Below are 19,619 nucleotides of genomic sequence, written 5' to 3' on the forward strand. Positions count from 1 at the left end.
TCATTCGCCTCTTGCCGCCGTGTCGTTCATCGATGTGAGTCTGTCAATCTATCTTGGGGGCGGCTTTCACCCTCCCCTTCTGATGTAAATCCTGCGGCTCCGAGGAAAGGGCTTTCCCAACGCATACATACCGGTTGCTCCGTGTCCGTAGGTTACGGAGTTCCTCCATTGATTCATACATGTACTCCATGTCTGCTTGGATTGGTCATTGCATTTCCATACTGCTAGGCTTCTTCCCTTGTCCGGGGCAGGACGGTGATGGCACGGGGTGCGCAGGTTGAGTGCATTAGCACAGGCAGATTGAAATGCTGCTAGTAGTACTTCCTCGTTCTTGTACCAGTACAGATAGGTGCCCGCTGCCATGTACATACATTGCATTGGTCTCTGTATGGAGTACATACATGGCTCGTACATGTGCATTGAGACGAGACGACACATGATTGAGGACATCAGACACGGCAGGGCAAGCCAAAGGCGCAGTGCAGAGCGCAGAGCGCGTATGTCGAGTTTGGGTGGCTAGCAGCATCAGAACGGCGCTTTTGCACGCAGGCTGCCGGCCTACTCCGCAAACTTGGGCGGGCATCCATGAGACGCGCGACCTCACCACCGCAGCAGCTTGCTCTATTGGTATGAATATAGTGATACTACTAGGAGTCTTAATTTGTTGTTGCATCAGGCTGCATTGCTTCTGCTGAGCTCTTCTTCGTTGGCCGTCGGACGTCCTCCCTCGCAACTTCACAAGCCCAAATCCAAGCTCCCCTCTCCGGCACCCGGCTGCGGGAGGGGGAAAGGATGCAACGCCGCACCGTACTGTAGGACTCTGGCACACGACCTTGTCCGTCTGTGTAGGAGTAGGTACTCGTAAACGGAGCTCGTCTGTATTGTCAGTGCGTGTGGTGCATGCGTGCATGCATTCTGGCCTCTTTTCATCGGTTTTCATTTCCCTCTTTTTCGCCTCTTCCAGTGGCTCAGTGGCTCAGTCGCTCATTATCTGTCGTTCATTTGCCGCCCTGTTACAAGATATTATTTGGTGCATGTTGATATCGGATTCGCTCAAGAGTGAGGGGCGGCATGGACAAAAAGGGGGGGTGTCTTCATATCATACATGCGCTGCGAAATGGGAACCACAACACAACAAGTGCGAGTTGCTCCATCGCCAGTCGAGATGGGAGAGATGGAGCTAGCACAGGAGCCCCGTCCGTTTGAAGATCCAAAGCAAACTCCTCCTTGAAGCCCATCGGTTCAACGTAGCTGCGAGATTGCACGAGATGTGTTAGACTCGAAACAGACGACGCATGGCTTCCTGACCTTGACCTTGGGCCGCTGGATGCTACTGTACATCCATCTACAGGCACACACAAAAACTTTTCTGCACCAAGGCTAGGCACCGCGATGGGGCTGCTGAGTGTTTGTTGGTGCTCCTCTTGCCGGCCGGGGTTCAGGTAGGCGGTTGAGCTGTTGCTTCGGCTCGCCCATTTGTCGTCCTTGTCCACTCCCCTCCCCTGTTGGCCGCCTATCTCGAGGCCCCTCTCTCAGGGATGAAGGTTGCTGGGGCTAAGGACAGGCCACCCTCCAAGCCGATCGACGGCGGCCCACCATCTCAAGCCATCGAACCAGTGTGGCAGCAGCCCTCTGGAGACTTCTCGTTTCCTTCTGGCTGCCGGCCGGCTGGTTTGGGGATGGAATAGTGCCTCTTGAGCGGAACGGAGGACAGGCCAGAGTGCAGGACCTTTATTAGCATGTATGGGACTTGTACTTGTAAAAGTAAGGCGGTGCTGGGGCGGGACAAGGGTTCGGTTTATACCCGCCGCCCATTGCTTCGTATGTACAGCCAGCCAAGGACGGCGGCGAGATGACAAGATTCGAGATGGGACTCAGGTCGACTTCCACCCTCTCGCACCCCCTGTCTCTGCCGCTAGTTCCAACCAGCCAAGTTTTGCAATCCCCCATCCTCATGCAGCCTAGAGCAGGGCAGGTCCAAGGTCTCAGTGCAGCGGACAGGCCTGTAATACACCCAAGTACAAGTACTGCAACCTGGATCCGGGCCCGAGCCTTCCACTAGCAGGTACCTGTACGATGGCGCTGCTCTAGCCTCTTGATTTTTTCCTTTCCCTTTTCCGCCATTATTCGCCTCTGGGTCCCATTTGGGCGCCGGTACTTGCTGCGCTTGCGTTGCCTTGGTACGACCTCAGAGCGCAGCTCAGCGGTACGTATCGCCCGTCTCACGCAGCCAAAACCAGCCTCTCCCCACCTCCTCCGTCTTCAACTTCCCTATCTCCTCCCATTTTCCTCATCTTCATCGGCATCACCAACCGGGCCGCCTCTTCCTTCTTCTTCCTCCTCCTCCTTCTGCTTGCAAAAGGGTTTTTTAACTCCATCCTCACCTTACCAGCCCAGTCCACGACGTCCTGCCCGCCTCCAGTCAGTGGAATCAGAGGACCAGACCAGACCACACAACAGACCTCCTCTCCGTCATTTCCGTGCCGTCGTCGAATCTCCTCCGCCATCATCGCCGTTCTTGCCGTGCATCGTCAATTTTCTTCTCCCTTCTTCTCGAGCATCTCCACAACCCGTCTCGAGCTTCAACCACGTCTTTGCTGCGTCATCGTGCAAGGATTGTCTCTGCTCCGTGTCTCTCACCCTTCTCTGCCCGACTCGACACCGTTGGAAACCGAGCCGGCCCATATCAATCCGTCAGGCTCAGCCCCCGTCTGGCGATCTTAAGCACTTCGACTCTCCGCATTTCGAGCTCTTCGAGCTTTCACAGCTTGCACCTCACAGTCCTCTTCTCGGTTGCTGGAATATTGCCCGAGCTTGAGACCGTGTCGTTGCTTCCTGTGCACTCCGGAGACTTTTTCTAGCTGTAAGTGGCGCCATTGAGTTTACTTTCCAGCATAGCCCCAGCCATGGCAGTGGAAGGATTGGACATGAAAACCTTGTTTATCATCTCTCGTGTGTTTTTCATCTTGACAAGCTCCATTTCACAACTCTTCCACACCGTTTCTTCATTTTCCGCCAGTGCCTAGATGAACCCTCTTCCTTACAAACAACCGCCGCTCCACGGTCTGCTTATGGATATCACTCTGGTCGCTCTGAAAGTCATGCGCTATTCCCCCTCCACTCAACCCCCTGTCCAAAACCTCGAATCATCGACTACAATTCTCTGATCTCGACGACCACGTGCTGACAGCGTACTTTCCCGGCTTCCAGATCATCCCACCTAGATACTAGCTTCCCTGTCGCTACTCTTGTTCCATCTCGTCGGTTACCTTGAGGCCCGACAACCACCCCTGGTCCCTTTTTCCCCGTCCTATGATATAATCGAAACAAGAGTGCAAATCATCAGCTCTTAGCAACGGCCCATTTTGACCGCCGTTGAAGAATCATTTGCAGCATCTCTCTTTTACTACCGGGATCACGCTATCGTTATTCATCTCTCTTCCTCCAGCAGTACCCCAACAAAGGTCCTGGGAATGCCTTACACGCCGCCCTCTCACCGATCTCCCGCCTCCTCAGCGACAGTTTCTCCAGATGTGAGCCGGCGTTCATCAATCACCTCCGGCCAGAAGCCGTCGCTGCCTCGCTCTGCCTCATACCTCAACAAGAACCGCCGAACGCCCTCTGCACCTCCGTCCACTGAGGCTCACTCCACGCCGTCTCCGCCCTATGGCTCCTCCGACGAGGTCAAGAACGCCGGCGCAGCCCCTCCTGTGAGTGCCAGCCTGCGCAAGTCGCCGCCGCCAGTTACGGACGACCGCGGGATCCCGAATGCAGCCATCATCTCGCCGCCCGACTCGGCATCGTCGGATAGCGAGGATGATAGCCGTCCGGAGATCCGGGGGCGCAAGCTGGGGAAGCTCAGGGACGCCGTCAGCCAGATCCCCCAGCCCCGGACACCGTCGCCGCCGAGCAAAGAGTCGAGACTCATCGTCCCTGACGACGAGACTCCTCGGAGCATCGTGCACACCAGCTTCAGCGCCATGAGCCTGAGCGATCTGCCCAAGGCGACGGGGCGCCGGGGCCACGTCCGGTCGGCTACGGATCCCAACGTATCCGCCATCATGACCTCTGCCGAGAACTCGCAGACCGTCTCGGAGGACTCGGAAGACGACATGAGGCCGAAGCCGCCGATGGTGCGCAAGAAGTCGGGCGAGCTGGTGAGGCCGGCGCTGCGAGGGCACAAGCGCCCGTCCAGCGTGCCCGGCACTCCCATGTTCACCAAGGCCGTGCACTTCGACTCGCACCTGGAGCACATCCGCCACTTCCTGCAGGTTGACCGGCCGCTTGCCGTTAGCGCGGGCTCGTCTCCCGTCGAAAACTACGACAGCGAGGCAGAGTATCCCTTCCCTGGCGGCGAGAAGCGGGCCGTTGCGCGATCACCGCCGTTTGACTGGCAGCTCATCACCAACAACTTCCCCCCGGACTCGCCGCAGCGACGCGAGCAGCCCGTCCGCCTGGAAAGGGTCTGGCTGTCTGCCGACCAGAAGTCGATGCTGGGCTCGGTGGCCGTGTCCAACCTGTCGTACCAGAAGTCGGTTGTCTGCCGTTTCACACTCGACTATTGGAAGACAACTTCGGAAGTGGCAGCCGAGTTCACCCATGAGATCCGCCCCCAGACAACTCGTGTCCCCCAAGACCGCTTCACCTTCTCCATCAAGCTGTCGGACACGATCAACCTGGAGATGAAGACGCTGTACTTCTGCATCCGCTACAACGTCAACGGCCAGGAGTACTGGGACAGCAACAACTCGGCCAACTTCCAGGTCGACTTCCGCAAGCAGTTTAAGCCTCAGAACGGTAAGAACAGCTTCCAGGGTGCCGTGTCACGGTCCGCTAGCAACAACTTGCCGCGCAGCAACCGCAAGCAGACGCCTGCAGGTTCCGGCCGGTCCGGACAGATGTCTTTCTCGTTTGAAGATTTTGATAAGAAACCAAAGTTTAAGTTTGACGACCAGCAAATCAACGACTACTTGGGCGAGTCCAACACTCCCGGCCTCCGCCTCAAGACCAAGTCGGCCAGCAATCTGGCCAGCGACAACATCACCAGGGGCCTGGGCCTGACCGCGCCCAGCGGCCTGGCCTTTGCCAACCGTTACGACTTTGGAGCGTCGTTGAGCGCTGCCGTCCAAGCGGCCAAGGACTCCGCGGCCAAGGACAAGGACGCCCTCTATATGAAGAGAAACGTCCGCAACAGCCCGACGCCCATGTCTTTCGGCCCGCCTCTGACGAGCGCACCGCCCGCTCCGGAGCCCAGCAAGCCTGCCGCCGCACCCGCTGCTTCTGCTGCCGCTGCCGCTGCCGCTGCTGCTCCCTCGCCCAATGTTGGCCTTGGCCTCGGCCTCTCCAGCTCTTCCTACGAAGAGCTCGTCAGTAAATACTGCTTTGTACGTACCCCCGGAGATCACTTCAGCGTCCCCCAGCCGCCTCAGCCGCCCGCCGCAGTCTAGTTGTTGGTACAAGGAACTTGCCGCCGTCACAACAGGATTCGAGGGAGGGAGGCTAGGTGGAGAGGAGGGACAATGAAAAAAAAAATGGGTGGAATAGTGTAGCTGACATTTGGCTTTTTCCCTTTTCACAGTTTGGTTCGAAGCAATCGTCCACCACGGCCACGAATGGAGCGACCAAGAGCGAAGAGAACGATGGCGGCAGCCCTGCGTCGGATTCCATGGCGGTTCACCCCCTTCACCACACTGGTCCTGCGGCTCACCACAGCCTACATCAACCTATTGATATGAAGATCAACCGCCCCCTGACCGCCGACTACCTCGCGGCATCGCCCTCGTCTCTCGACTCCGTATCCTCTGTCCTCATCAGCAGAGATCAGTCGTCGACTCCCAAGTCCATGACGCACATGAGGTCGCCATCGCCGTCCTTTTCCACATCTCCCACTGATGCCCCGTTCTTCGCACAGCAGATGGTTCAACAACGATTTCGCTGGCACGGAGAGCCTCATACCGCTACCGCCATCCGGGGCTAGATTGTCTTCGGGAGCGGTTATCGGATGAGATCATCGGCTATATGCAGGATCTTTCTCTGTTGACGGGGGCTTTTTTCTTCAACACTGACGAATTTTATAACGACAAAAAAACACTTGGTTTTGGTTTTGGACAATCGCCACCGCCAACGGGCGTCCTCTGTTTAACACTACGGGGCTCTTACATGATTTGCCTTGTCTTTTCATCTCACTCAAACGGCCCTGAATCAGATTGGGGCTCGTTTTGCAGCCGTCGATTCTACTTTGTTGTTCGCAGCAACAAGCAAGAGCGGGAGTTGTATTTTTCATTTTCCTTTTCTTTTATCCTTTTTTCTACGGTTGTCTGTATTTCTTGGAGTCTGGCCACACACGATGAGGGTTTGTCTTTTTTATCGCTTGGCGCTTACAAGGGCATATGGGAAATTTGGTCTTTGTCTCTTTAGGTTGTTTCTGTTTTCTATTTCTGCGCTCTGGATTCGGTTCATGACGGGTCTTGCGATGGAGTAACCTCACCACTACGGTTCATCTCCTGTGTTTTATCCCCCCCGGGGTTTCCTTTTTGTCCCGCTCTTCTATACGTCTCTCACGGCTCCAGACCGTTATGAACAGGAGGACCAGGCGAATTGATAACGACTTGTCAACGCTCTCATTTGTGTATTTTCAGGGAATGGACTGAAAGGCGGCCGACGGGTTGGTTTTTTCGGTCCAGGTTGCATTGGGCTACTTGTTTACGAGCAGGCGGAGAATGGAAAGGAAAAAGTCGGTTGATAATGGTATTGATTGTTTCGATTTGGTTCTGCAGGCACTCCGGGACTATCAGTGCAACTGCTGCTATAACAAACTACTACACGCAAGAGATCAGACATAAATGAAATTGCCTAGATTACAGATGTTATGCCTAGAGTTCTCGTTTACTGTTTCTCTGTGTCCAATGTGCCGCGACGTGTGTTTGCGTGTGAGTGCATTTGATTGCCTGTCTGCTTCTATGGCAGAAGCGGCCTTTTCACCTGTCGTTCGACGGCCCACCCGGACGCGGCATCTCCCGTCCAGAAGGCGAAAATGAAGGATCCAGAAGGCACAGAAGACCATTACAGCGAAGCCTTAGTCAATCGGCCAGTCAGTCAGCAAGCGGGCGGGCGGGCGAGAGGGCATTGGTCTGGTGGCGGCGAAGTACTCGGCAAGACTTTGCGGGGCGAAGTGCGTGCATAATCACGGAGCATGTTGAACAAACCACGGATGAGGGTTCATTGGGCTGTGTTGTTCGTCGCGCGCCTTTGCGTGTTTGTGTTGCCGTGTTGTGCTTGGTGCTGTATGTCAGAAGTATGCGGCCGCGGGTTTGCATCGGACCATCACATCTCAGCGGGGGGCGTATCAGTTTCCCCTTTCCCATTTGCTGTCTGTTCGAATCCGCTTAGCTGCGTGAGTAAGGCACGTTTTACGCTACTGTACGAAGGAAACAAGAATAAAGAGGGAATTTTGTGCTTATGGAGACGGTCCTTTTCTCGTAATCGTATGAGAAGCCAGGGCAAGGGGGAAAAGAAAAAGGGAACAGGAAAAAGAAAAATGATGGCAAGCGACGTGCATTCGTTGGTGGCATCTGTTTGGGCGGATGTGCATGAGAAAACGGGGAAAAGAGGGAACATGTGTTGAGAGAGGAGTGGCTGTTTTTATAGGCTTGCTTATGTCTTGGTGCCTGACGACGGCCGGGGTCTGCCGCCGCTGCTGTGGGAGGGGCTACCGTTTTTGATATTGTCAGGTTATTTGCGGTAACGGAGGTTGGGGTAGGTTGCATCTGGTCTGGATTGTGTTGTGTTTAGCTAGGGGAGTGTGGTCTTGGATGGAGAATGGAGACGGCGGGTGTTGCAAGGTGCGTGCATCATGGAGGAAACGGTGTAGAGTACTCCGTATAAACGTCTGGGGCTATGGGGGAAAGGGGGCGTGCGTGGATGAGAACGACAACGAAGATAGAGGATCGTTTGAAGGACATGATGGAGTACGATGTATGTATGTCGATACAAGTGCAAGAGCTAGTATAGCAGATGGATTTGGCCTGACTTGACTAACTAAGCGATGAGGGCTTTTGCGCTGGCGATGACGCAGCCGGGGTGTTCTATCCCGTTGTCTTCTATCCGGCGTTGGTTCAGCGGAGCTAGGCCCGTGTCTGTCCTTCCCGTGCTCCGTGCCTCCTCTCCAGCTGCATGGAAATGGAGAAAGGGAAAACGAAGCTATGGTGGAGAGCAAGAGACGGAGGACCCATGGCGCTGTGGAGACTGACAGTTCTCGATTGAGGGTCGTGCATCGTGAACAAGGATCTGGAGGCGTTCCAAGGCCAAGGCTAAGGCACTTACGTGTAAGTGTACGGAGAACCTATCTACAATCGACTTACTATACATACTGCCATCCAGGCCTCTCTTGCCGTGGTGACATTGCAGACTGTCTCCAGACGCGGGACGGCAGAAGAAGCTGGTTTCTGCTGTCTGTACACGAAGTGGAAAGTGTTGAGGATGCAATATCTGGGTGTTAATGCATATGCCAAACGCCCATCACATTGCGTCAACCGCCCAAGAATTCATCGTGAAAGGATGCAGAAGAGGAGAAATACAATTCAGTTACTCCGCGGCCGCGTACTCGTGCATGTCAGTGTCAGCAGGCCGCCGAATTGGAAGTTCTGGAGATGGATGTGGCATACAGGACTTTTCTCCGCCGTGAGCTGGAGTTGTCTTTCTTCGCAGCTGAGCCACTAGATTTCTGCCCTCTTCAATGGTGCGGGACGACCATCCTTGATGCCGATTGGTTTTGTTAATGTTCTCGGGCTCCGGCCAGGGGGCTGTGTGTGTGCCGTTGCAAACGTGCTTGGACTTTTGAAAGAAACAAGAATTGAGCTTTCCATGTTGAATACACCAATCATCATGAGGCCGAGATGGGCAATAATGGAACTTTGCTTGTACTGGGCGCTGTCGAGTTGTTTTTGTAACTCTGTCTGTGCATGCCCTGCCACAACTGCTCCAACGCCGAATGCTACCGTATGCAGAGCAGTCAAAGGATCTCCGAGAGTCAGGTTTGACAAAGGTAGCATACTCGTACAGACAAAAGTGAGTTGAACGGAGACGTACCTTTACCTGCCCAATGACTATGCGTGCGTTACCAAGTTGACAGTATGGAGTATTGCCATATTTGTCAAAGCGAATCGTGCCGTGTTGGCAGAGGGAAACGAGCAAACGCCGCGTACGCCACCGCGATGACGGAGTTGCCGAGTTGACCCATGTGAACTCCAGCTGAAGAGATAATTCAGCCGGTTGAACATATTATGGGTTCCCAGGCGTTTGGAAAGGAGAGGTCCCTTCTCCTGTCAACGCGGAAATAAGCCGCTACTGCCCCTGTCAGAGTCTTGAGGGGCTAGTCCTACGACTATCGCGATCGGAATGAGCCTTATCTACATAGCATGAGCTCCAGCGAGCACGAGTCTTCTCTCTTTTCACGTGCGTGATGAGAACTACCAAACGAGATGAAGATAGTCCACATGTCTCAGTTGAGGATACCGTTGGAGCAAGGGCATTTACTAGGTGACTCAGGTAGCCTATAATGGCGGGAACCTTTGGGGAATCCCTTGGACTTCTCTCTTCTCTCGATATTTTAGACAGCTGCCACCGAGAGCTAGTTTCAGCTGTAGAAGTGCCACTTGAACTCTAACGCTTCAGCTCTGCTCGGGCTTTTCGTCGTTTCGGGCTACCTACTATTCTTTCTCTTTTGCTCCGGAAGCGAAATGTTACTAGAAACAATTTTATAATCGTGAATTCTTGGACTCCATTGCCACGCATTCACTGCGCCCAGCGACTCGAGCCTTGTCGAAACGAACATGTAATCGATTCCGGTCAACGAGTCGCGAATGCTCCGGTTCGAAGAAACACATATTGAAAGATGCGCACAGCTGTTCCAGCGGCGTCAAAGCAAACTCCTACGCTGCAGAGCCGGCCGAGCGACAGTTTGCGCAGCGACGTCCAGCGTAACGAGAGCTTCTCAAGCGAACACTTCAGGCGAAGGAACCAGTTCAAGCGCCTCTTTCTTGCGTGCGCGCTGCGATGGGCTGTAACGGCTGTGCTGGTTGTGGGAGCTTATCTCGTGCTGTGGCAGTATTCGCTGAAGGAGGCCATGGTGACCAGGAAGAAGAAGGAGTTCAATACCTTGATCATTGCGATTTCGATTGCGCTGGGACTGAATATTGCGAGTTCGATGAAGCACATGGTGAGGGAGCTGAGGTGGTGGGTGTTGAGCTGGTATGAGTGGACGCCGAAAGAGGTGAGTGAAGCTGAACAAGGTCTGATCGAACGTCGCAAGGGAACGATTTTGCTCATGATCGTGACCGGTAACAGGCCGATTATATACTGCAGAGCGAAAATTTCAGCAGCCTCTTCCAGCTGGGCTACGTGACGCGTCGGCATTTGGTGAGGTTGTATGTCTTGTTCTGGGTCTTGATCAATGTGGTCAGTTTCTCCCTCCCTTCCCATGTATTCGCAGGATGTAGCTGACGGTGAAAGAGGTATCCAGGCCTCGCAAATAGCCGTCGCGACTCTTGGCCTGACATATAACATCAATCCGGCAGACAATATGACTGTGACAAAGCCCGGAACCGTCGCAGTGCCAGATATGACCCATATCCAGACGAACAAAGTACTGTCGTCCAATTCCCAGGCGATAAGTGCTTTACGATATACGGCGAACAAGTACGTCCTTCGTAACGTGAAGAAATCATGAGTGCAGTAACTGACTCACACATACAGCTATGGCCTCGTTGCCCTCGCCTACGGATATGGCGGAATCAACGAGATTCCCCGGCCCGGCAAGCTCATGGACCCAGACGCTAATCTCATGTACTGCAATCAGAACTCGTGTCAGTACATATTTTACGAGGCAACGCCGGATGATCTGCCGTATTACCAAGCGGTAGCCACGAATCGTTCCATCTCAACTGTAGGGACGTGTAAAGCGTGGAGAGTCTTGGAAGGGGGAGACGGGACTCATCACACCATCACCATTGGGGACGCAAATCGCACCGAGTTTACGATTCCCGCTCTCAACGGAGCGGACCAGACGACCTTTATGGTTAATCCCGATCGAGACACTGGACCAACGTGGGGACATGTGTTTGCATTTGAGGCGTCGGAGACGGATCCGTGGTTCTATAGCTGCAATGTCACCGTAGGAGCAGTCACCAATGTCCAGAATCCGGCACAAGAAGTCGGCGTCAACGTAACCTCGCTTGCCGCCACTGCAATTGCTCTCCAGGGCTACGGCGCTTCGGCCATTGGAGTCAGCACAAACAGCACCCGACACTTTCAGTTCCAGAGCTATCCAGCAGAGTCCTACTATGGAGCGACTCAAGGGGGCAACACGACCGGCATGGGCCAGCTGACGGCGGCCTTTGCGGTTGGGGTTGTCGCCATCACGGCTCAGGTGAACACCAACGTCAACGCTCCGGGAATGCTTCCGCTGAAGGGGATCAAGGTAGACATTAGCCACTGGGTCTTTGTACACTTGATACTGGGCCTGACGGTGGGATTGCAGCTGCTCCTGGTGGTGATCACGGCGGCTGTGGCGAGCAGTGTGACGGTGAGGGATCACAGCTGTGTCAGTTTGGCGGCGGCATTGCAGCCTTTGCTTTCGAAGATGGATTATCGGATGAATTGCGAAAAGAGAATCTTTCAGAGGCTTGGAGATAGGGTGAGAGTGAGCTATGTGAAGGGCAGAGGGGGGATATACTATATAAAGGTGTCTGATTAGAACTACCATGTTAATGATGTACATTTCGCACATACCTAATAATTGTATAAAGAGGTCGATGGCTCCATCGACAATTACGCTATGTCGAGAACGATGATGCGAAATTACGACATGCCAGTGACAGATTGGAAGTGATTCCTTTCATCTTTGTTGACTGCAAACTGGAACGTCATGTCCGCTTGCTTGCTCACGGAATCATCTCGGGGTTTATTATGGAGTAACAGAGAACGGCGTGCAGTTCAGCTTTTACATCATACTCTAGCGACTCAGAAACCTTTCCTATTATGGGAAACAGTACCCTTGTAGTAATCAACTTGCGGCCATCACCCCACAATCAACGCTACCAAATCTCCGGGTTTTCCCCAAGCTCTTACGGAGGTCCGCCTCATGAAGTTGATACGCTAAGCCATCTAAGCCGAGCTCACTCTCAGGCGAAGTCTTACGATGAAGTGCCGTCTTAAAATCTCCTCAGATGCGACGGTTACTCGTGAAACTCTCCTTATACCTTGTCGAGATTGATTCCTCAGCACGAGCATAGGCATACGCACCATGACGGACTCTCTTTCGCTTGTCTTCATAACGGCAACCAATCGGCTTCTTCCCGATGATAAGCATGCCAGGAAGCAGATCCGAAAGCAGGCCATGAGCAGATGTGCCCATGACAGGCGGAAACGAGGCGGATATGGGCAACACAATCTGATACAGTATCCCGTTGGGATGCTGCAAGACGAGGACAGCAGAGAAAGGGATGCGTCGAGAAAGAGTGCCAGTGTTTTCGTGAATCCTGCCATTTCAGCGAACCTCGCAAGTTGTCATTACGAGAAGATGAGGATGCGATACAACTTTGACCTTCTCGACTTGTCTCAGTTGACTTCCTTCCACATCAGCTACGCGACGGCAAGCCGCCTGGCAAACAAACCCACCATGCTGACCGAGGTCCTGGGCGATCGGCATTGGTCGTATCTGAGCTATCTGCCGAGTCGGCTTGGCCATAACAGCGCTTTGGACAAAGCCGCCGCATGTGTGGCTGCTCGAGCACAGCAATGGCTTACTTCTCCTTCTGAACCAGTGTCTTGCGGCATTCTAAAGCTCTACTCGAGTGCCCTGAAGGCCCTGCAGGCCGAGTTACAGAATCCTAAAGCATGTCTTCAGCCGGATGTGCTGTGTGCTACAGCGTTACTTGGGGTATACGAGGTAAGAGTTCTATGGCGCGACTTCTGGTCTGATTAGTCGTCTCACGAGGTTTCCAGCTCCTGAAGATGTCGACCGAAGATGCCTGGAACTATCACTCCACAGGAGCAGGTGCGTTGATAAAGCTCCGTGGCCCTGGCCGCTGCGAGAGCGACTTTGAGAAAGCATTGCTCCTATCCCATGTTGGCCAAATCGTAAGCCTCAGTCTCTCGATAAATTCGTCTGGAGTATGTGATTGCTCAAAAACAGACCTAGTTTCACGAGGCCCTCAATGCCAACGAGGGCTGCTTCTTAGCCGACGACGCTTGGCAGGCAGCATTGTTCTCCATCCCCACAGACGATAGCCTCTTCTCCGATCGGAGTGAGCCGATTGTCTCCCTTTTGACCAACGTATGCCACGTTCCCGAGTATTTCCAGAAGACTTCGGAAATCGTCTGCATCACTCGGGACAATACCCCAGACTCCCTAGTCGAGCACGTTGAGAGCAAACTGTATCACCTGCGTCAGTCGATTCTGCTCTGGCATGAGAAGTACTTCGGGCCAAACACAGCGGATTGTGCCACCATGCGTATAAACCAAGATAGGCAGCATGAAGCGCTTGGTTTCAGTTTCGCAGTGTCCATTCTTCTGAACCGCTTGCTCTTCTGCTTGGATCCGGTACGAAATGCCTCTTGTGAGGAGACGGCAGAGGAATTTGCTTCCAAGATACTGCTCATTGAAAAGGAGGGGCTGTCGACTGCTTCCCAAGCAGAGCTTTTTATGGCGATCAAGCTCGGCGTTGCGAGAACGACACTTACCACGGCAGCTAGATGGCGGGAATGGTATATGGAGAGCACACAACCTGAATCCCCAAGTGCATCACATATTCTGCCAAGTGTGATCTTTGTCGACTGGTGCCAGAGAATGGGATGGAAGATTCCTCGACCAGTTTCGAGAGAGTGAAACTTTGGAATCGGATACTTATGAGAGCATTTGTTAATAATACGGCATTCATCTTCGCTGTAGTTGTATCCAATAGGCTTTTCCACTTGACTCTGCTTAGGAATATCTCTTAGAGTGGCGCGTATAAGCTCCATCATCGTCAAGCAGTTCAACTCTATTCCAACCTGACCTCAAGCCCCTGCCGGGGTACTGGTCCCCCGAACGAGTCTAGTGGCCGCACTCGATGCCGCCTCCGCTCCGCAGAATGAGAACCGCTTGCGTTTCCCGAAAGCGTGACAAGGGTACTGATTTCTACGCAGGGCTTAGCGTCTTCGGTATCATCTCGCATTCTCCTTCGCGGCTCTTGATCCTTCAACGCCCGACGGGTAGCAGCCGGTGATGCCATCGACCAGAAGTGAACAACAGTTGACATTGAGTGGGTGTGTAATCATGCGAGCTTCGCGAGTAGGATCCAGATTTGTCATGAGATGGATATTGACGTAGGCTATGCGTTGAAGTACCTCGAATTGTTGGACATGAAACATCTCGAGATGGCGTATATAAGACCGAGAAACCATCCTCTCTGGAACCGAGATACAACTCACACATCACATTCGACAACAAAGCCTCATCTACAACACATACAACAAATTTACAACAATCACATTTAGTTATAACTTTACACTCTTCAAAATGCCTATCGGACACGTTCTCCTCCACGTCGCCAAGGCCGACTTTGCGCCTACCGTTCAGTTCTACAGCACCGTCCTCAAGACTCTCGGACTCCAGAAGCTCCCTGGTTTCCCTGAAGGCATGGTTGGCTTTGGCACCACCGGACCCGAGTTTGTCCTTCTCTCCGGCGACAAGACATCCAACGTGCACGTTGCCTTCCAGGCTGCCGGTAAGTAAAGAACTTCTTATGTACAATGGCAGCTCCTTAGGGGGTAATCTCGCCTACAGATGCTAATTGTTATATGTAGATACCAGCGCTGTTGACGCCATTCACTCCTCGGCTCTCGCAAACGGGGCAAAGGACAATGGAGCTCCCGGTATCCGAGCCGGAATTCACCCCAAGTACTATGCCACTTTCTTCCACGACCCTGTTGGCAACAACATCGAGGCTGGCACCCTGACTGCTTGAGGGCGACTTTGAGGCAGCAAGTTGGGAATGAGGAATGAAACCAATTGTAGCCTCGAGCATTGTATCACATGTATCCTATGTAGGAGACATTTAAGCAAGTAAAATTGACACTTTGTTGTAAATCCTTGGAGCCTTTCCCGATATTGCTTGTGATATTGTATATCGCTTTAGAGTATATACTGTTGGGTCCTCAAAAGGTGCTAAGTAGTCGGGCAACGTATAGTGCATGACCGAGTCCCACTACAGAGTTGAGGGTTCATACTCAAGCACGTCAGACGGCAAGCTCAATCCTTCATACTATTCTCCCATCCAGTAAACATTTATCCGCAAAAGCTCAAGTCGCCCGGATTCAAAGTCGTCGCGAGTTTGCTAAGCTCCCTGAGCCCAGCGTAAATGACGCATCAATTTCGTGAGCCGCATCCAATCGCTTTTTCTCAAGTGATTCAGCTTTGATTTCAATTGGAATGACCTGACACGCCACCTGGTGAGGCTTTTGTGCGGATACCGCGGAAATGGCGCAGTTTGTGAGGAAGTGCCGGACAGCCATGCCGACGGCCGTGCCGCTTCGATGCCGCTGACACGGATAAAGTGACTATGATGTAAGTCGTGATAGACGAAAAAGGGAAATTTCTGCGAGGCAAACAGCTAGTTAGGTTAGTATCGTATTTCGATTTGAATCAATGGGACGACTATAAAGGGATGAGAGAAACAGATATCTGATTCACTAAAGAAGCATCGCAACAACAATCATTCACCAGAACATCCTCTCTATTCCAATCTCACAATGTCTGCGCAAGAGGGACGAGCTCCATACCCGCCATTTACGGCCGAAACAGCTCAGATAAAAGTGAAAGCTGCACAGGATTCCTGGAACACTAGGTTTGTACGCCGTTCAATATGATAACTGCGTTTACCGACAAAATCCACCGTAGAAACCCAGACGGTGTCAAGATGGGCTACACGCCAGACTCAATCTGGCGCAATCGTGGCACATTCCTGACAGGCCGCGACGAGATCAAGAAGTTTCTCACCGACAAATGGTCCAGAGAGAACGGCTATCGGCTGCGAAAGGAGCTCTTTGCCTTTACGGACAACAAGATTGCGGTGCAGTTCTGGTATGAGTGGTATGACGAGTCGGGACAGTGGTGGCGCACGTATGGGCTTGAGGACTGGACTTTTGCTGAGAATGGGTTGATGAGGAAGCGGCAGATGAGTGGAAACGACGTGAAGATCAGCGATGAGGAGAGGTGGTTCAAGGATGGGGTCGATGTGAATACCGTGGACATTTCCGAGAAGCACTGGTAGAGGTGCAGTGTGTTGGTTTACAACCGGAGGCGGCTGCTGGTGAGAATTGCTTGATCTTTGTATGATATCCTGTGATGTCGCAGTCGCAGATAGTGTTGAGCAGCAGTCAGGTCTCCAAATTTGCAAAGGACTACGAAAGACAAATAGCAATGTGTCCATGATATCGTGACGAAGCTCACTACTGCGACGCAACGTTGGCCAGTAGACTCTGGCAATAATAGCCACTAGAGACAAATGTCGCAGCCACTATAAAATCGGACACGATTGCAACAGAGTCGTTTGGCCGCTGACTCTGGCCTCTTTGAGTAGGGACTGGTAGCCTAAAGATACCATGTCAGTTATATACCGAAAGGACTGGAGGGCCATAGCGTGCACCCTTATCCTATACGTTGAGATTTGGGAAACACGGTCGAACACAAGTGAACGTAATAGTCGATATATGATCTGTATCCCAGGTATCCCCGCCAAAGAGATTGCCATTGTTCGCTTCCATTTGCCCGGCATGGCTGGTGTATGACAACCTAGAGTTACGTTGGGATTTTTGCAAGGCGTCATGAGGTCTCTTTGAGAGAGCAACAATGGTAGAGCATTCATCAGTTAGTGTGCTCTCATGACTGCTTCGGCAGGTATGCTTGCCCCTGGAGTTGAACTATGAGCTGATCGAAGCCTAAGAACTCCCCAACTCCCCAGCCTCAGTCCAGAGGCAGATTTCGCCGTCGGTGGGCTTGCTGTCTTCCATTTTGGCCAGTTTGGTTCGATCCGTTGCAAAAATACTACAAGCGGCTAGGTGTTTCTATTTCTCCCCCGCGTATCTGACAACGTCCCTGCATAATCGTGCATGATGGACTGAGAAGCTGCAAGATCTATTTATACAAGATAGGGTCCAGAATTCATGCAGCCGAAGGAAGCTGTGATTCTCACGAGGGTCGCATGAACTGATGCAATAATTCTCGGCCATTGAGGTTGTAACGGCCGAAATGAGCAATGAATTGCTTCCTAAGGGTAGCATTTAGACTTTTTATTTAACGCAATCTGAGTGTGCTTCGGAGTGTCAATTGGTCTGATGCGTGTGTTGATATCTGTGTGAATAGCTTGGCGTGGGAAGAGATCGAAACTAGGAGAACAGCTTCTACATTTAAAGGAAATACATCGGCAGCAGTCTTATCGGTACCTCAAAGCCGAAGACCCCAAGCGTATTGATCGCCATGAACTTATACAATTGACACACTTGACCTTAAAGGGACCTTCCTCTGTTCGAAAGCTGGCGGCGTGGTTGCGCCTTCGCCTACCCTTGAATCGACATTCTTGTCTTTGGAGCATAGAACCGTAATCGGGCGAATTGAATTGGACGTCGGACTTGCACTGACGAACGGGTAAAGGGTCCTGGAGTGATCCAGAAAGTTTACAAGGAATCCAGCAGTATAAAGCCCTCGTCGAGTATGTCTTCTACTCCCGACAACGGGTGTCTCTGATGGAACTATAGCAGCTTGACACGAAGAAACTGCCAATGCGGGATAGAGCATGTCAGCGATCCACGAGAGAAACTTTGCAAGGGATCCTCTACGAGTAAGGTATCTCCCCTAGGCTGGCTAATCAACCAATGTAATACTCCATGTAGAGCGAATCAAGGCTCTCTGACCAGCCAAGACCATACGCCATTTCAAGCGTTTATCAGTCTATCGCTATTTTACGATCAGCAAGGAATCTTTGTCGCTCGTCTTGGCACTCCAAACTGTTGGCTGCGGGACTTCTGCTCCATCGAACAAGCTAAAAAGAACAAGCCAGGGGGGGGGGCAGGGGACTTTGTTCTGGGTGCCGAATCCGGGGCAGCGTCGACACATCGGCGATAGAGTACATGTCTGTACAAGCATCCTGGTAATGTTCAGATGATAGTTTAGTTTCCCTGTCTGGATTCTCTAGGTGTGCGAAGATGGATTTGCGTATGTAATAGGATGCCTTTGAGTGTAGCATGGGATGTCCGTACGCTCTGGCTAAGTGCTGTACTCGGATGGAAGTGGTGGTGAGAGTTACATTCGCTGTTATATGTGTCAAGTCTGTCCCGGTCGCCATTCTTAATTAGTGGCTTTCACCGAGGCAGGCGATGAAGAATTGAGCACTGAAATAACAGTTCGTCGGTAGGCCCTGGCCAGCGCCAGTGAGATGATCTGCACATCGCCGTGCCATTTCTTGCCCCCTCCTGGTCGATACCGTATACTTCGCGTTCATCTTTTGTTCGTATCCAGGTCTCTAATCATTGTAGTGCCATGGTATCGCGCATATGGTAGAGATGGGCGGAAGTATGGCTTCAAAGCTATCTTACAGCTCCTGGTATTACTACTACATACTATGCTCCTATTCTGTTCGAGAGGAAAGAGGATCAAAGCTCCCAAGAGCAGGGATCCTGTGCCCCATATTATTAAGACGGCACTATCTTGGCGCAGCGGCAAGGTTAAATAAGGCCCAAAAGTGCAAGCCACACGCATGCTTCCGTCCTTCTACCTTACCAAACGAGCCAAGATCAGTCACAAAAGTCCGCCCAGATGGCAAAAGAGTCCTGGTGGGTGTTGGCTCGAACTAGCCATGAACAGCGCGGCGTGTTTTGATAAGGGAACTTTGGTCCCGGCAGGGATCATTTGTGTGAAGAGGCAGCTCAGAACTTCGCCAAGACGACGGGTGAGGATGCTCTGGTTTAAATCCTTAGGCTGTCGCCACAGGTGATGCGCGCTGACCGATAGTGTTCGCGTGTACTGAGAATAGCTGTGATCCGGCCTACTGGTCAGTCAATTGGAGAGATGACCTTTGTGGGAAACCGTGCTGGTCTTCCAAAGCAACCCCTTTCGCAGAATGCCCGACGACCCTCTTTAGTAGAGCCTTCATGGCAGGAATCCCTAGAGTGACACCACTTGAGCGGCTGCTCTGTATTTACAATTCGCTGGCCAAGTTTTGCGCCGGTTGCAGGGGCGGTGGTGCAACGAAGCCGAGAGATGCGATGCTCCTTACCGAGTACGGAGCGGTTCTCCCGGCAGTGAATAGCTAATAATCAAGCTTACCCAGGCACAATCTTGACTTGCATCAGCCTATAGCCGCTTTAGAACTAGCCTGAGCTGAGTGCGATTCGCCCACGGCGTCGTGCATCGTTTGCCCTCTCTCTTTCTCTCGTGTAAGTCCTCACCCGTGGCGCAGACAAACAGACGCACGTACACTGCAAACGCTGAGCAGCGTCGGACCACAACGTCTTGACCAAGTCCGCTGAAAAGGCTCCATCGAGAAGGAGGATAGTAACGGCCCATGTGTCAAAGTCCGGTCCGT

At 52.6% G+C, this 19,619-nt stretch overlaps 5 protein-coding genes across 5 annotated transcripts; all 5 read left to right on the top strand.

Moving 5' to 3' along the window:
- Positions 1-3,473: 3,473 nt before the first annotated feature.
- BBK36DRAFT_1168749 (carbohydrate-binding module family 21 protein) lies at positions 3,474-5,977 on the top strand (the record flags this gene model as incomplete). Its single annotated transcript, XM_024895224.1, has 3 exons — positions 3,474-4,448; positions 4,530-5,384; positions 5,579-5,977. 3 exons carry the CDS (start codon positions 3,474-3,476, stop codon positions 5,975-5,977), a joined length of 2,229 nt encoding a protein of 742 aa, XP_024749443.1.
- Positions 5,978-9,892: 3,915 nt separating this feature from the next.
- BBK36DRAFT_1119812 (hypothetical protein) lies at positions 9,893-11,752 on the top strand (the record flags this gene model as incomplete). Its single annotated transcript, XM_024890628.1, has 4 exons — positions 9,893-10,270; positions 10,345-10,455; positions 10,520-10,699; positions 10,868-11,752. The coding sequence occupies 4 exons, from the start codon at positions 9,893-9,895 to the stop codon at positions 11,750-11,752; spliced, it is 1,554 nt and encodes a 517-aa protein (XP_024749444.1).
- A 536-nt stretch (positions 11,753-12,288) lies between these two features.
- On the top strand, positions 12,289-13,885 carry BBK36DRAFT_1200107 (hypothetical protein; the record flags this gene model as incomplete). Its single annotated transcript, XM_024897117.1, has 3 exons — positions 12,289-12,946; positions 13,003-13,137; positions 13,199-13,885. Exons 1-3 carry the CDS (start codon positions 12,302-12,304, stop codon positions 13,883-13,885), a joined length of 1,467 nt encoding a protein of 488 aa, XP_024749445.1. The 5' UTR covers positions 12,289-12,301.
- Positions 13,886-14,557: 672 nt separating this feature from the next.
- On the top strand, positions 14,558-15,005 carry BBK36DRAFT_1159185 (Glyoxalase/Bleomycin resistance protein/Dihydroxybiphenyl dioxygenase; the record flags this gene model as incomplete). The annotated part of the gene is made up of 2 exons (XM_024894175.1): positions 14,558-14,765; positions 14,845-15,005. The coding sequence occupies 2 exons, from the start codon at positions 14,558-14,560 to the stop codon at positions 15,003-15,005; spliced, it is 369 nt and encodes a 122-aa protein (XP_024749446.1).
- Positions 15,006-15,789: 784 nt separating this feature from the next.
- On the top strand, positions 15,790-16,310 carry BBK36DRAFT_1119226 (DUF1348-domain-containing protein; the record flags this gene model as incomplete). Its single annotated transcript, XM_024890564.1, has 2 exons — positions 15,790-15,884; positions 15,938-16,310. 2 exons carry the CDS (start codon positions 15,790-15,792, stop codon positions 16,308-16,310), a joined length of 468 nt encoding a protein of 155 aa, XP_024749447.1.
- Between the last annotated feature and the right edge of the window lie 3,309 nt (positions 16,311-19,619).

The sequence above is a fragment of the Trichoderma citrinoviride genome, assembly GCF_003025115.1.
Source record: "Trichoderma citrinoviride strain TUCIM 6016 unplaced genomic scaffold BBK36scaffold_7, whole genome shotgun sequence".
In the NCBI taxonomy this organism is placed as follows: domain Eukaryota; kingdom Fungi; phylum Ascomycota; class Sordariomycetes; order Hypocreales; family Hypocreaceae; genus Trichoderma; species Trichoderma citrinoviride.